This window comes from Condylura cristata, unplaced genomic scaffold, assembly GCF_000260355.1.
Source record: "Condylura cristata isolate star-nosed mole 26May11 unplaced genomic scaffold, ConCri1.0 scaffold00007, whole genome shotgun sequence".
Classification (NCBI taxonomy): Eukaryota; Metazoa; Chordata; class Mammalia; order Eulipotyphla; family Talpidae; genus Condylura; species Condylura cristata.
The window spans coordinates 48069998-48084292 of NW_004567108.1; the positions used below are offsets into that span (position 1 = coordinate 48069998).

Consider the following 14295-nt stretch of genomic DNA (forward strand, 5'->3'; position numbering starts at 1 on the left):
GAGAGGCTTCACCAGAGACAGAGCGGGGAGCAGAACAGGCAGGTCGACGAAGTACACTGCTGAGGGGAGCAGTGGGAGGGCCAGGAGAGGTCTGCCACGCCATGTGGATCTCCTCCGGGACAGGACGGGATCGAACTCATGCGGAAGTGGCTTTAGCTTTTAGTGCAGTGCTTTCACCCGCTGCGCCACCAGGGAGGGCCTAGATCTAACTCTTAAGCATTGATTTATTATTGCACATTTGAGATGTTTCCACATTTTTTTTTTTAAAGATTTATTTATTTATTCTTACAGATCTGGGGTAGAGGCCAGAGATGCGGAGGGTGAGAGGATTCACCAGAGACAGAGTGGAGAGCAGAACAGGCAGAGCGACGAGGTACACTACTGCTGAGGGGAGCAGCGAGTGGGTCAGGAGAGGTCTGCCACACTATGTGGTCACCTCCGGGACAGGCGGGGATCGAACTCATGCGAAGTGGCTTCAGTTTCTTAGTGCTGTGCTTTAACCCGCTGCGCCACCGGGGAGGGCCTGTTTCTACATTTTTATATTTAAAAAGCCACTAGAAACATCTTTGTGCCTACTTTTCTGACATCAGATTTTCTTTTTAGCTGTTTTTTTCCAGAAGTAAAATCACTTGAATAGAAAGCAACTATTAGCAAAGTACAAGAGGAGCAAATAACCTGTAGACAGTTTTTGTAAATAAAGTTCTATTGCAACACAATCATTCATTCACATAGTATCTGCATCTGCTTCCAATTACAATGGCAGAGTGGAGCCACTGTGACAGACTTGATGGCCCCCCAAGCCCAAAATATTTAAAATATAAAAAAATTACTTGAACTAGAGAACACTTGTAAATAATCATTAAAGCTTTCTTTTATTCCATTATTTATATACTATAATATCTTTTATGGGTATAAATGGGGTTCATGCATGGTATAAAACTGAATTTTATCTCATGCTATTCAATATTAAAGGCAGAATTTTAATGGCTTCATGAAACAATCATAATATGAGTATAATCTTTTGTTTGTTGTCAGATAATGAAGTTGTTCTGAATTTTTCACCATCATGCTATGAGAAATAGCACGTAAAAGTCTTGTGCATTTCTCAGACGTTTAAAAAAATAAGTTATTTTACTGGATCAATAAATGTTTTAAAAGCTACCTTACTTTCCCCCAGGAAGGCATACATATTTTATAACAACTAAAATGTCTCATTATAAAAATCTCCATTAATTCTGGTATTTTTAAATCTGGTATTTTTAAAATGAACATTTTTCAAAGTTGAATAAACAATTTTCGTGTATCTGTTAGCCCCTTCAAATTCTTCTACTGTTAATATTCTCTCCATGCTCTTTCTCTATTTGCATACAGGACCCTATGATCCTATTGGCAGCTTTAATTTTTTTTTTTGGTAAAATTTTGCTAATCATTTTAAATGAATAAAATACAAACCAGATATCCAGATAAATTGTTTTCTTTCCACTGATTTGGGGCAACATGAAACAAAAACCTTATCTACATAGTATAATGAGGATTACAATTTCTGTGGTTCCCACCACAGTATATGCTAATCCAAACGAATCAATACAACCCCCAATTAAGGCCAGTTCATATCTGAAAGATGCCTTTTGTCATCTAGAAAGATGCTTTCTCCTTTAATTTTAGCTTCCTGATGATAGGCATTTGTTACTTTTCCCCAAAATAAAAAGCATTAGAGAAGTCAATCAAAAAATAACAGTCCTGGAATATGAGTCAGGAAGCTTTAGAAATAAAGCTATTCTACTTAGAAGAGAGGAGAAGAAAGGGAAAGAGACTTGAGTAGAAATAAACCTTATCAAGTAGACAAAGGAAAAGTTTGAGAAGCACTGTAGATTTTAAGCAATAGTACTGTATATCTCTCAGTTATCACTGATTAGTCTCTTTGTTTAAAAGAGCTATGTTCTCATAGGTGAAAATAGCCTAGAATGAGGAGTCCCTGAAACTATCAATGAAAGAAGTAGTGATGCTATACAATTAAAAAAGAACTTTATAAAGAACTCTATCTTCCCACTATACAGTTACTCAGCTTTATTATCTGCAAAGCAGTGATAAAACCTACTTAATGAGGCTATGAGGCAAAAAAGAAAAAAGAAAAAAATTAGCTGCATGGTATAAGAAATGACTAATAAACAGGACCCACTTATTATTTTATGACTACCACTTAATTTTTCTGGAGAAATGGACATTTGTTATATTCTGGTATTTAAGGTGACAATTTCCAATGCTATATGTTTAGAAGACTTTAATGTTCTGTACCTTTGAGTTTAACTTAAAAGTCACGATTCTCAGGTTAAATCATTTTTAGAGCAAATTAACAAGTATATATAAAAAAATTACCCCTAAAATGAAAAAATAAAACTGTATTAATACTTTTAATTCCTTAAAAGTACCAACCTGTTTTCTGAACTAGATGTAGAAGTACTAGATGATGACAATGTATGAGAATTTGACATGCGTGAAACAAACTTCTGGATGGTGTTACGAGATGGAGCTTTGATCCTTGAGCTACGCCTACTGTGATATTTCTGGAACAAACTCTCAACCTAACATTGAAAAAAGACAGCAACAATGATATTTGTGCCATAATATACATATGAAGAGCTCTAGAGGTTGAATATGTCTTTTATTTAATAGGTTTTGCACAGTTATTTTTCTTTTTTAAAATAAACTTTTCATAAAGCTGTTTTAAGAGTTTCAAAAATAAGAATTCATAGTTTATTACTAAGGACAATGTTTTTACAGGTCATTCTGTTTACTTTTTTTTTCAGAAAAACTAGTCATCGGATCATAAGAAAACTATAAGCATCAGATAATTCTTAGAGACCTTCTCATCTTTAAATTTTGAGCTCATGGAAAAATTTCAGGAATATTCCATGAAAATTTGTTGACAGTTTAACTCTCAAATTTTATTAAAAGTTACCTCAAAATTCTTTAAAGTTTTTCTCCATAACATTGGGTCTGAAGGTTCCAGTTGAAACACCCGGAGCATAACAAATAATAGATGAATACAAAATGTTCCACGCCCACAGCTGCAGTTCTAAAGAAATAAAAGAAAAGTCATTTAAATAAACCTATGCTTTTATTAAAAAGGCTAAGTTGACCACATATTTTTATAACTTTATGTTTATTATACTAAAGCTTCTATTGACTTCGTTGTCCTTATACACTTTTCCTTTGTTTTCGCGAAGTCTGAAATATAGCACTTCACTTTTACAGAAGACCTATAATAGTACAGCAAGTCTTGAGTAACACTGCTTGGTTCATTGTAAGACTGATGAGGGGAAAAAACCTCAGTTAGTGCCCAGGGCCATAGAGTGTGTGGAATTTGCACAGTTTCTCCATTCCTGCCTGGGTTTACTCCAGGTACGTCTGTTTCCTCACACACCCCAAGAGGTGCACAGTAGGTTCACTGGTATGTCTATATTGTTTGAGTGTATACTGAGATGTATGAATGTCCTGTGCAGGGTTGGGTCCCACCTTGCACCCTGAGCTGCTCAGATGGGTCCTGGCCATCTAAGAATGGCTGGAGAATAATAAATGCATGCAAATTATGATTTTATATTAGAATTGTTTGGGTCTTTTACTGACGAGTCTGGTGTTTTGTGTCCAGAAATAGGCACAGGAACTTAACTCTTTGTGTCAGTCTATGGCAAAATTGGTTTCATTATATGTCTTAGGGTTTCCAAGAACCTACCCATGAAGTTAGAATTTAACTGTACAACTGTTTTCATTAAATGGAAGAAATGTGAAGAGGATCTTTACTTTCTGATACAAAAAAAGGCCCTCCCTAGTGGTGCAATGGGTTAGGATGCAGCACTGCAAAAGAGCCACAGCCATTTCAGTGCGAGTTTGATCCCTGGCCCAGGAGGTGATCCACATGGTGCAGCAGACCTCTCCTGTCTTGCCTACTGCTCTCCTCAGCAGTGTACTTCCTCGATCTACCTGTTCTGCTCCCCACTATGTCTCTGATGAATCATCTCACCTCCCTGCACCTTTGGCCTGTACCCTAGTTCTATATGCATAAATAAATCTTAAAAAAAAAAAAAAAGTAAAGATACAAGAAAAAAAACTAACATAGCATCCAGCATTAGTTTTGCTGTGAAGTGCCCCAGAGAAGCACACAGCCTATGTGGAGAGTGGTACCACCATGTTCTTCCCCTGGGAATTACTTTATACGGGCTATATTATTCTCTCATTCCTAGTTTTACGTAAGTTATGTTAGGTTTCATGTATTGTTTGGAATGATTTTGTAGGCTATTTTTTGAATCTGAGAATGTGCAAAAGTTTTTCGACATAAATTCATGGTAACTGCTTCTTTGCTATAAGAGATTTCAACTTACAATGCCTTCAGTAAGAATGCTTCTGGATATGTAAGAAGTCTACAGCTATCTCCATGATAATCCCTTCAGTGAATTTATTAAATAGATCATATCTGTATTCTACATACAAAACCATAGTAAAAGTCTTCATAAATACATCCCATAAAAATGTTTATTACCCCAAAATACATTCACTTTCTACAGAGAACTCACTGATTTAAATTTAAGAATGTTACAGTGTCATAAAACTGAGTTAGCAATCAATAGTAATAAAGCACAAAAAAGGTGACAAATCCTACCTGAGGTCCAATAAATACCCGGTATTTGTTGTCAGGACTGTCTCCTCCAATTAGGAAAGAGTTGGGTCCTATCTGCTGCAGCAGGTACAGCCTGGCTCGCATCACTTTGTTTACACGGCGATTTGTTTCCTCAGGGCTATATGGTGAGAAGCCATCTGGTGAAGGGGCTCTTCGGGGCGGTGTGATTCTCCCACTCTGAAACTTTACAAATTGTTTTTTTATTGGGTAAATTTCTCACTTCTCAATAAGCACCAATTACCCAAAACAAGGTCATACCACACACCCATGTGACACTTTATAATCTGAAAAATTGCTTTATATATAACAAATGCTATTTGAAAGTGCTTTTGTCTGACATATTCATGAGTAAACTTCTAAAACATCACCATCCTTCAAATGAACAATAAATGTTTGGCTGAGAGAGAAAATCATGTGGTAACTACATAAATTATAAATGTTTTGGTTCTTTGACAAGTATTATGTAGATGCAAATAAAAAGCTCATAAAAAGTTCACCTCTTAAGCAGGAAAATGACTTGTAACTAGTGTTAAAATTAAATATCCAATTTCTTAGTTCCAAGGAAGGCATTACACAACACTCTTGCAACTGCTAACTTGCAAACACGGCCAAAGAATTCCTCCTGTGGCATACTGCTGCAGAGAACAGCAAGTGACTCTTTCCAGTCTCACTGAGGCTAACAAGAACTCTTGTGGTGAGCATGATGCATGCCACTCCACTCCACTGATGCCCCTAGAATTTAGTCTTTCTGTAATGCCCAGTAAAACTGCAGTCCTTTCTGATGCCTAACTAATAGTTAAAGAGAACAAATGCTGGTAAGAACACAAGTAATCTGAACTGTCATAGAATGTTGATGAGAATGTAAAATGGTTCAGCTTCTTTGGAAAATATGTGACCCAACAATTCCATTTCTAGATAAAAATCCAAGAGAAATGAAAAGATGTCTGCACAAAAACTTGTACACACATGTTCACAGCAGCATTATTCATACTAGTCAAAAAATGGAAACCTCATTGTCTATCAGCTGATAAATATAGATAAAAACCTTGGTCACTGGAAAAATACTGGCTGACAAAATTTCCAAATGTTCACATATTTCATTTTACAATTTATATTAAAAAAATCACATCTGATAATATCACCAATCTCATTCTAAGTACTGGGAAGCAGTCATGCTTACAGTTTATGTATAAGGATTTTCCAAAATTCCAATTTTTGATTGAAAGCTTACATTTTACCACTGGTGAAAAAAGCAATTCAGTTTTTCTACTTGAAGTGTATCTAAACTCATCTTAAGGAAAATATCTGCTGTATGCTCAGATAAAGAATAAAATTTCTAATGTCATAGCTTTGATTTAGGCAAATGCACCAGTAATACCAACGCTTTACCCAGTATGATAAATGTCAATGCAGTGAGAATCAAGTAAAATCTCACTTTTATTACAAAGCTTAGTACCTGCTCCCTCCCCACCCAAAGCTCTGCAGACCACACTCTAACCATGGCTAGTCAATATGTGCCAAACACAAGTCTTAAAATGGTGGAGGCTTATAATATATTTATTGAAATGTTAACTTACAGGCACTGGAGAAACTCTTTTTCTCCTGACACCTGGCGACTCTGATTTCACTGAGCGGCCTGATGGGGAGCTGCCGGGGGAAGGACTGCGTCGGCCTTTGGTTGCTGATGAAGTGGCCGTGGCCTGGCCCTCTCCTTGAGATTCAGCTGCCAGATTATTAATCTCAGATCCATCTCCTTTAACAGGGATCGGTTTTACCACCTGAATTAAAAGCATTTCAATATCTTGATTATTTAAAATATAAAAATACAAGTAAATGTTAACATAATAGACTAAGAAATAAACTCAAAACAATTTTTCATTATGAACTAAAAGCAAATATACTAGAAAATATATCCACTTTTATTTAGTATTACTTTAGGCCATAATAAATATATTTTACCCACATAGACTTGTCATTTAATGTTTTTTATTCAATAGTTAAAATATTATATCTAATTTTAGAATTTGGTGTTATCTGTTATTTGCCCTATATCACGTAACAATCAAAAGCCAACAATCAAAGCCAAACAATCAAATAAGCACTTTAACTTTTACAGCTAATCTGTTTAACTAGAATGAAGTAGGTATTTCCTCTTTTGTTTGTATTGAAAAAATGCAAGAGCTTGATTGATGAAAATAAAACCATTTTGGCTTTTCTTGCACTGCAATGCTATGTTAAAGCTTAAATATGTATTTCAGAAATATCAAAAGTAGCTAGAAATTTAAAAGAGTATTCTCTTAAGCAAAATGCAGTTTTGAAAACCTGTTTTTTAAAAAACACTTAGGACTTTCAACTTTAGTTGTGACTGAAGTGCCAAACTCTGTAGCTTCAGCATAGTCAAGCTCAGCAAACCTACCTAGCCTTTCCCCACTACTGTTCTACTAGTCAGTCCTGTGCCCACCCAGTCCTTTTCCTGAGCTTTCACTTGCACTCTCCCCCAAGCCACAGCTTCCTGTGCCCCCTCCCCTGAGAAAACTTAGCCAGCTCTGTTTAAAAAGAACAAACAAAAATTTTCTGGGGTGTTCTGATACTGGGCCACTTTAACAACTGAAATCCACTTCTCCATTTATAAAGAAGCCAATTTCCAAATACTCTTACACTTTAGAAGGGAATCACAACAGTGAATGATGGATTATATCTATCTTTCCTAAACTTGGGATTCAGATTTTCTTACCCCAAATCTTGGGCATCTTTTTAATCTCTCTCAAACCCCATGAGTACACTTAAACTCTTTTTTTGCTTTCCTAGAAGATTTGTGGAATTAAGATCTTTGAATCCTATCGTAGGAATGTAACACAAAAATAAAATTGGAAAAGCTGTTCAAGTTTGAAGTACAATATAAATCGCTAATAAGATAATTTTAAATATCGACATTAGGGGGCAGTGTTGTTTGAAGCATATTACCTCTCCCAACCAACCAGTTTAGTTCCACAAACAGCTGACTTGCTTAATGACTAGTTAGACCTGTATTTGTTGCAAGTGGCTAGAATATCAAGCAAATAAAACTACTGCATTTAAAGTGAAGAAAAAGGGCGTGGTGGTGGGTAGCTTATAAGAGGACCGATTTATATTTAATCTTCCATTCTCCATGTACTTTCTTCCTTGCAGCAGGCAACCCACAGCCACTCACCACAGGGCCTCTCCTGTTTCTCCTTTCCAGCCATTCGTGCTTCCATGCTGGCATACAAGTTGCCTTCAGTTTCTCTCTGATCATTCGGTCTTCTGGGCGATCTTCCATCTTATGCAACCCCTTGAGAGTTTCTTTATTTTCCATCTCACGACTGAAATGAAGGCAGAAACAAGGAGAATGAGTTTTATACATGAAAAATAATGTCAAAGAACAAACAGAACACTATGGTTCTATTTATCACTTTCATTGGAAATGTAATGAGATAACTGCTAAAAACCCTTAAAATCATTAAACAAGGTATGAAATATCACAGAATTATGCACTGCATTAATGCTGAATTTATATTAAGTGGGTAGTGTTAAATACTATCTGGTAATATGAATTCAATGATGCTTTAAACAGAATGGTTGAATATAGAAGGTGCAGGCTTATGAATCATATAAATGCATGCTAAGATATTCAGCACTACATTTATAAACATTCAAGAAGACTACATTGTTTTAAGTTACACACTAACATGTTCAGGAGTATTTTACATTAGCTCATCCAAGAACTTCCAATTTAACTAGGGATTTCCAAGGAATTCAGCCAATATAATAGAATTTTGTAGATAAACTTGTTTTTTAAAGTAAGTTAAATATTTCATGAGCTAAGGGAAACCCAAAGGCATTTATGATCTTACAGTTATTTTCCCAGAGCTTAAATGATTAAATTTATTGCCAGGCCAGTAATTCCACCAAAAAACAAACAAATAAAAACCATTTAGGGTACACCATATAAGAATAATTACGTGGTTAAAAATAAAGGAGAATAACTAAGTGGCATACTTTATAATATGGTGTAGTTATAAAATAAAATGGCCTATAAGCTAATTACTTTTAAGATTTGATTCTACAAAGCCTGATAGATAAATCATCCACTAATTTCAAAATATACCCATATTCATATGTAGCTGTATGTAACACATTATATATATATGTGGATGGATCTTAAACCTTGCTTTATAAGGAAAACAATTAAAGCAATGTACTCTGGGAGAAGTAACAACTTTAAAAATACTAAGCTGAATTCAAAAACTATTTTGGAAATTCTATAAAGCTACAGAACAGTAATTTTTCTGCACTGATAGGAAAAGGAAATACTCAAGGAAATACCAGACATCATAACGGCAAGCTTACTAAAATGTCAAATTCAAATTCAACTAGGAATTTTCCAGCTAATCCTAACGATGAAGAAGTATCTTAAGAGAATTAACAATAAAGCCTACTGAAAGGACACATTAACTAGTATCACTGAAGCATCAATACGCTGATGGAAATGGAAAACCACTATGTTAAATTCCTCTGTGTCAAAGGCGGCCGAGATATTTTTAGGAGTTTAGAAAGCACTTAACATACGAAATTTGCAGGTGGACATTGAGAACTTATAGTAAACTATTTCTATTCCAAGTACACACAGAAAGGGGCAACATGAGAATAAAAATAGAGGAAAAAATGAGAAAGGAAGAAAATAAGAAAAAAGGAATCTATTTAGAAATGTTCATTTTTCTTCATTTCCTAGAAGCGTTTGGCTATTTTTCCTGCTCTGATTATTTTATAAAGTATAAATACTAGGGGTAGAAAGAAGACAAGAGGAGAAAGATAAAGAAAGAGGAAAGGACAGAGTGGGTTGAGGGAAAGGGAGAGGACAGAGAGAAGGGGGAAGAAAACAGGAGAAGCAGGGGTGACAGAGGCAGTCGGGAGGGTGGAGCAGGACCAGAGACAAATGTTTTTTCCAAAACCATCCTGCTCAACTAATACTTGCTCAAGGAAGTTCAGGTTTATAGATAACTGAATTACTGGGCTGACTGCATACCAGAAATTCACTTAGAATTCCCTAGTTTGAAAAGCAAACATTTTCCCTTCAGTAACAATGTTGGAAGGCATCATTAGGTTCCCAGGTTAGATCTCAAAAAAAAAATATATATATATAAAAGTCACGTAGTGTAACTGCATCGCATTTTTACACCAGAGCTCCTGCACTCACTGACAAAAGTTTTTATCTTCTTTGCTCTGTTTTTATATGTTTCTTCTCCCCTTAATTTGTTTTATGAATGTCTCTTCTTTATTATCAGTGACTGTCTCTTTGGCACCCACCCAGACATGAGGCAGGACTCTCTCTCAGGGAACTTTCCTGGATGATGAAGCCTTTTGAGAGTAGGTATGATTTGCCTCTTTATTTTCCACTTGTTTAAGAATATCTTTTAAACCAATTTCTTAATATAAATAAAAGGGGATATGCATACTAGTGACTAGCTTTTGCATATATCTAGGGCTATTTCTTTAGAACAAATGCCCAGATATGGCGTATTGGATAAAAATGAATACAGATTAAAACTTAAATACTGGCAAGTTATCTAAAAGAAAACTTATCATCCATTCCCAACTCCCCAGTCCAGTTGAATTACTTGATATGAACTAGCAATGGACTCCCAAGGGGCTTCTCTACTTCTTCTGATCTTACTCCTGTCTAACCTAGGCTTCAGAGCAGCCAAAATCACTTCCTCCACTGAAAAAACCCTCTAGTGGTATCCCCCATGGGCCTACCTTGAGTGACACCACCTGGTTCTACCTTCAATGACCCCATCCTTCTTTTTTTCACTGCTTGGCCCACTTAGTTTCCTATTTACCTATTTTTCAACCGGTTTATTCTACCTGCTCTTTAGGTTTTCTTCAACAATTCAGAAACTTCTCCAACATCATTTAGGAAACCCTGGTTCCATTTCTTTCATAGCAATGCACTTTTTCTTTAAAGTGCTCCTTGCAATTTGCAAACCTATTCCCCTTCCTCATCGAAGAGGGTTTCATTTACCACTGTATATACCCAACACTGAAGAATGCCTTACAACAGGAATGAAAACATATATAAATCATAAACACCTCTGGCAGCCCTAAAGGCCTCCCTAGTTTTAAAACTTAATGAATACCTAAGTCATTTAATCTTTTTGTAACTTTATCTTTAAGACTAAATTTACAATTTATGTTATTGAAACAGCAAGATTCACTGTTCCTAAATTAATCTGCAAAGATAAACCAAAATTTTCTAAAGTCTTGCAAGTAATATCTCACAATAATTATTACATATCATTAATTCTAAAATGTGATTTTTTTTTTACATTTTAATCTCTGAATGCCTCTTAAAATTAAATGGTGTTGTAATTATTAAGTGTTATTCCCCTTGCTTCACTATATATAAATAGTGCAATTTACAATCAATGGGATCTCTGATTCAGAGAAATTTATAGTAAATCCTATTCTACTTGCCAAGGGGAAAAAATCTTATCTGTTCTGTTTCATTAGTCTCTGAAACAGAAACAAAAGTGGAAAGAAAAACAAGTTTTTCTCACTTTTACTGTTTTGTTGTAACCCTAATACATAGCCCTTATATGTGTGTGTGTGTATGCTAAATATATAGTGTGTGCACATGCCGGTGCTTATGTGTGTATGTATATAGCAATGATGCCTCATATTACCCAACTAATATTATAGCTAAAGCAGGAAACAGCATTGTGTTGTTAACCTAAATAAAGAGCTGCAAAATCACTAGAATAGACACACTGCTGATCCATCTTGGTTCAACATGAATATTTTGAAGTCATTTTTGCCATACTATTGCCTAGGACAATACCTGCTATTTTAACTAAAATAAGATCTTGCTATTTTTAACTTTTTATCTGAACAAACATGTATTTTGGTAAAATTGCTTCAAAGACTTAGAAAGTAAAATGTTAGCAAGATAAATGAGAAACTTAACCACTGTTAATGATTAAGCTTTATCTCCCTTTCCTATTTGTTTCAAAAACATGAGGTGCGGTTCCTTGTTTTGTTTTTTTTTTTTTGGTTTTTAAACATTCATCAAAATGAACTTGCAATTGACCTAGCACTTCAAAGAACCTTTCTCCCCCAAACTGTTTCTTTCTAGACTGACAAAATTTACCTGCTAAAACCTGAGATGCTTCAATGGTTCCTTCTCAATGAAGCCACCTGGTCCTCCCTTTAACTAATTTGTTGTGGACTGTCCCACTTGTAACTCACCCCTCTTTTGAATTCTAGGAAATTCATTCCTAGAATCTTCTAATCTTCTCAATCACCTCATCAGTATCATGAAGTAGATCCTCTTTCGGGATGCCCTTAAATGTCAACCACTGCCCTCTTTTTCACAGCACTAAAATACTCCTTTTCTAAGAAGCGCACTAAGATAGTTGACATATCTTTGCCTTTGCAGATGATATCTTTCCCCTGACAGGAACATCTCTTGTCATCTCATCTGCCCTCAGTAAAGATACCATCGTTCTCAGACAGTTAGCCATCCCTCCCAATATACTGACAGTGATTTTTATATAGCATAAATACAGGCATTTAAAAGTTTTTGCCTTCCTTAGCACATGGGAACTCTTCCACAATGATTAAAACATCTTACTCATTTTCCTATTATCAGTGCCAAATGTCCTCAAAATCAGCCTACCAGATTATACTATGATTTTTGGGTAAAAGTTCATCTTTAGCATGAAAATGTTAATCAATAAAGTTCATTTTTAGAATGGAAACATGTTAGTCAATAACTCGTGGGTTGGGGGGGGGGAAACAAACAAACCATCAAACTTGTGTCACAGTAGAAAAAGTTTAGTTACATGCCAGGAAAGGAGCTATGTACGTCATATGTATTAACTTCACCCTCCCAACAACTCAGCGAGGTGGTTACCATCTGAGGTTGGGTGACATAGATGTCAATGATGATCACAGTCTGTGAACCGCAGGACAAGGACTCAGCCCCAGTTGAGCTGACTATAAAGCCATGATCTTCAATGGCAGGTCAAGTCTGATTTTATTTTATTTTCAGCATCAATGTCTATACTATTATTCATTTGATGAGAATACAAAGAATATTGTTTCATTGTAAGAATTAAAAAGCACAGTAATTCTGTTCATGAATAGAGTACTTTGCTGTAGTAGAAGTAGTAAAGACTGCAACGACATGAAACCTCGAGATTAACAGGGTTTAACCTCCATAAACATAAAGATTCCATAACAGTCCAGATTATGGATAACTTAATATAAAGAGACTCTAGTTTCTTGGTGTCCAAGGACTCTCAAGGAATACCAGGAAACAGTGAATAATTTGGGACAGGAACAATTCAGTTGCTCAACTAGGGTCTACTTGTGAAGTTCTCAAAGCAGCAGAATTAAAAAACAAAAAATGCACAAGATTTGTTACTGAAGGGGTGAGGAGAAGAAGGTAGGAACTATCCTCCCCAGCAACATTAGTTCCTGGGGGACTCTGAAGATGTAACCTGAAGATGTAAGAGAAGAAATGACGTAGGTAAGGATGGAGAGTCTAATAAAAAATTAAGGCTAATAAAAGAGGATAAGAATCTCTAAACTAGAAGAGGGTGCTGTGCTAACACAGCTTCACATGGGTTATTCAGACAACTCCCAGAGATGGGCCTCTTACTACCCCATTTTGCAAGTCAGAAAAAAAGACAAGGAGTTAAATTATGTGTCCAAGATGAGTCTATATATGAAACACACAGGATTTAAACCTGATTATTAAACATACAGGATTTAAACTCAAACTCAGGATTTAAACAACTCCATAGTTTCCTAGTGGGCAAAAACAAGCACTTAGAAGTGCTTAAAATTCATTAGCTCAGAACAGTGGCCAAAAAAATCTACATCCCAGTACTGGAACAACTGTATTTTCCTGTAAGATTATTTCTCTAGGACTATGTTCTCAGTGGCAACTGTTAGGCTTTTCCTTCTTCCTAGCAAGGAGGATTAAATAGGATTACTAGCAAGGGTAACCCCTCCATTTTATGTTATGCAGCATTTACATCTATTTTACATAGATGAAACAGTATATAAAATTGGCTCCCACTATGACACAGTCCCCAAAAGATTTTATTCCAGGTTATGTTCAGTAATATTTGATCCTGAGAATTAAAGACAGCACAACACCTATTTGTTTATAAAAAGCTCATAATTACTGTCGCCTCCCCCCACCTCCTCACCCTGTCCTGGAACAGAACATCCTCTCACTAGTACAACCAAGGCTGTTGTTTTCTTAACATGGGTATAGCCAGTTTTATGATATGGTGAATCTGTATCAATAATCTTTGTGGGGACGAAACTATTTCTAGTATTATGTACAAACCTTTTCTCTTTGTTCTTTGAGAGATACAGGCATAGAATTTTATCCCCAAAATGTTCACATTCTGGTTAACTAAATCAAAAACTCAATAAGATGGAGGGCAAGTAACAAAAACTGATTAACGGGCCCTCCCTGGTGGCGCAGTGGGTTAAAAGCACAGCACTAAGAAGCTAAAGCCACTTCCACATGAGTTCGATCCCCACCTGCCCCAGAGGTGACCACATGGCACGGCAGACCTCTCCTG

General features: G+C 35.8%; 1 protein-coding gene across 1 annotated transcript in view; it reads right to left on the reverse strand.

Moving 5' to 3' along the window:
- Positions 1-14295, reverse strand: part of MAP3K1 (mitogen-activated protein kinase kinase kinase 1, E3 ubiquitin protein ligase) — a 45012-nt gene that overhangs the window by 23462 nt on the left and 7255 nt on the right. The window contains exons 2-6 of the mRNA XM_004678309.2: positions 7866-8016; positions 6253-6453; positions 4658-4858; positions 2960-3076; positions 2434-2582 (exon numbers count right to left, since the gene is read on the reverse strand). Coding sequence (XP_004678366.2) covers positions 2434-2582; positions 2960-3076; positions 4658-4858; positions 6253-6453; positions 7866-8016 — 819 coding nt within the window. The remainder of the gene's footprint in view (positions 1-2433; positions 2583-2959; positions 3077-4657; positions 4859-6252; positions 6454-7865; positions 8017-14295) is intronic.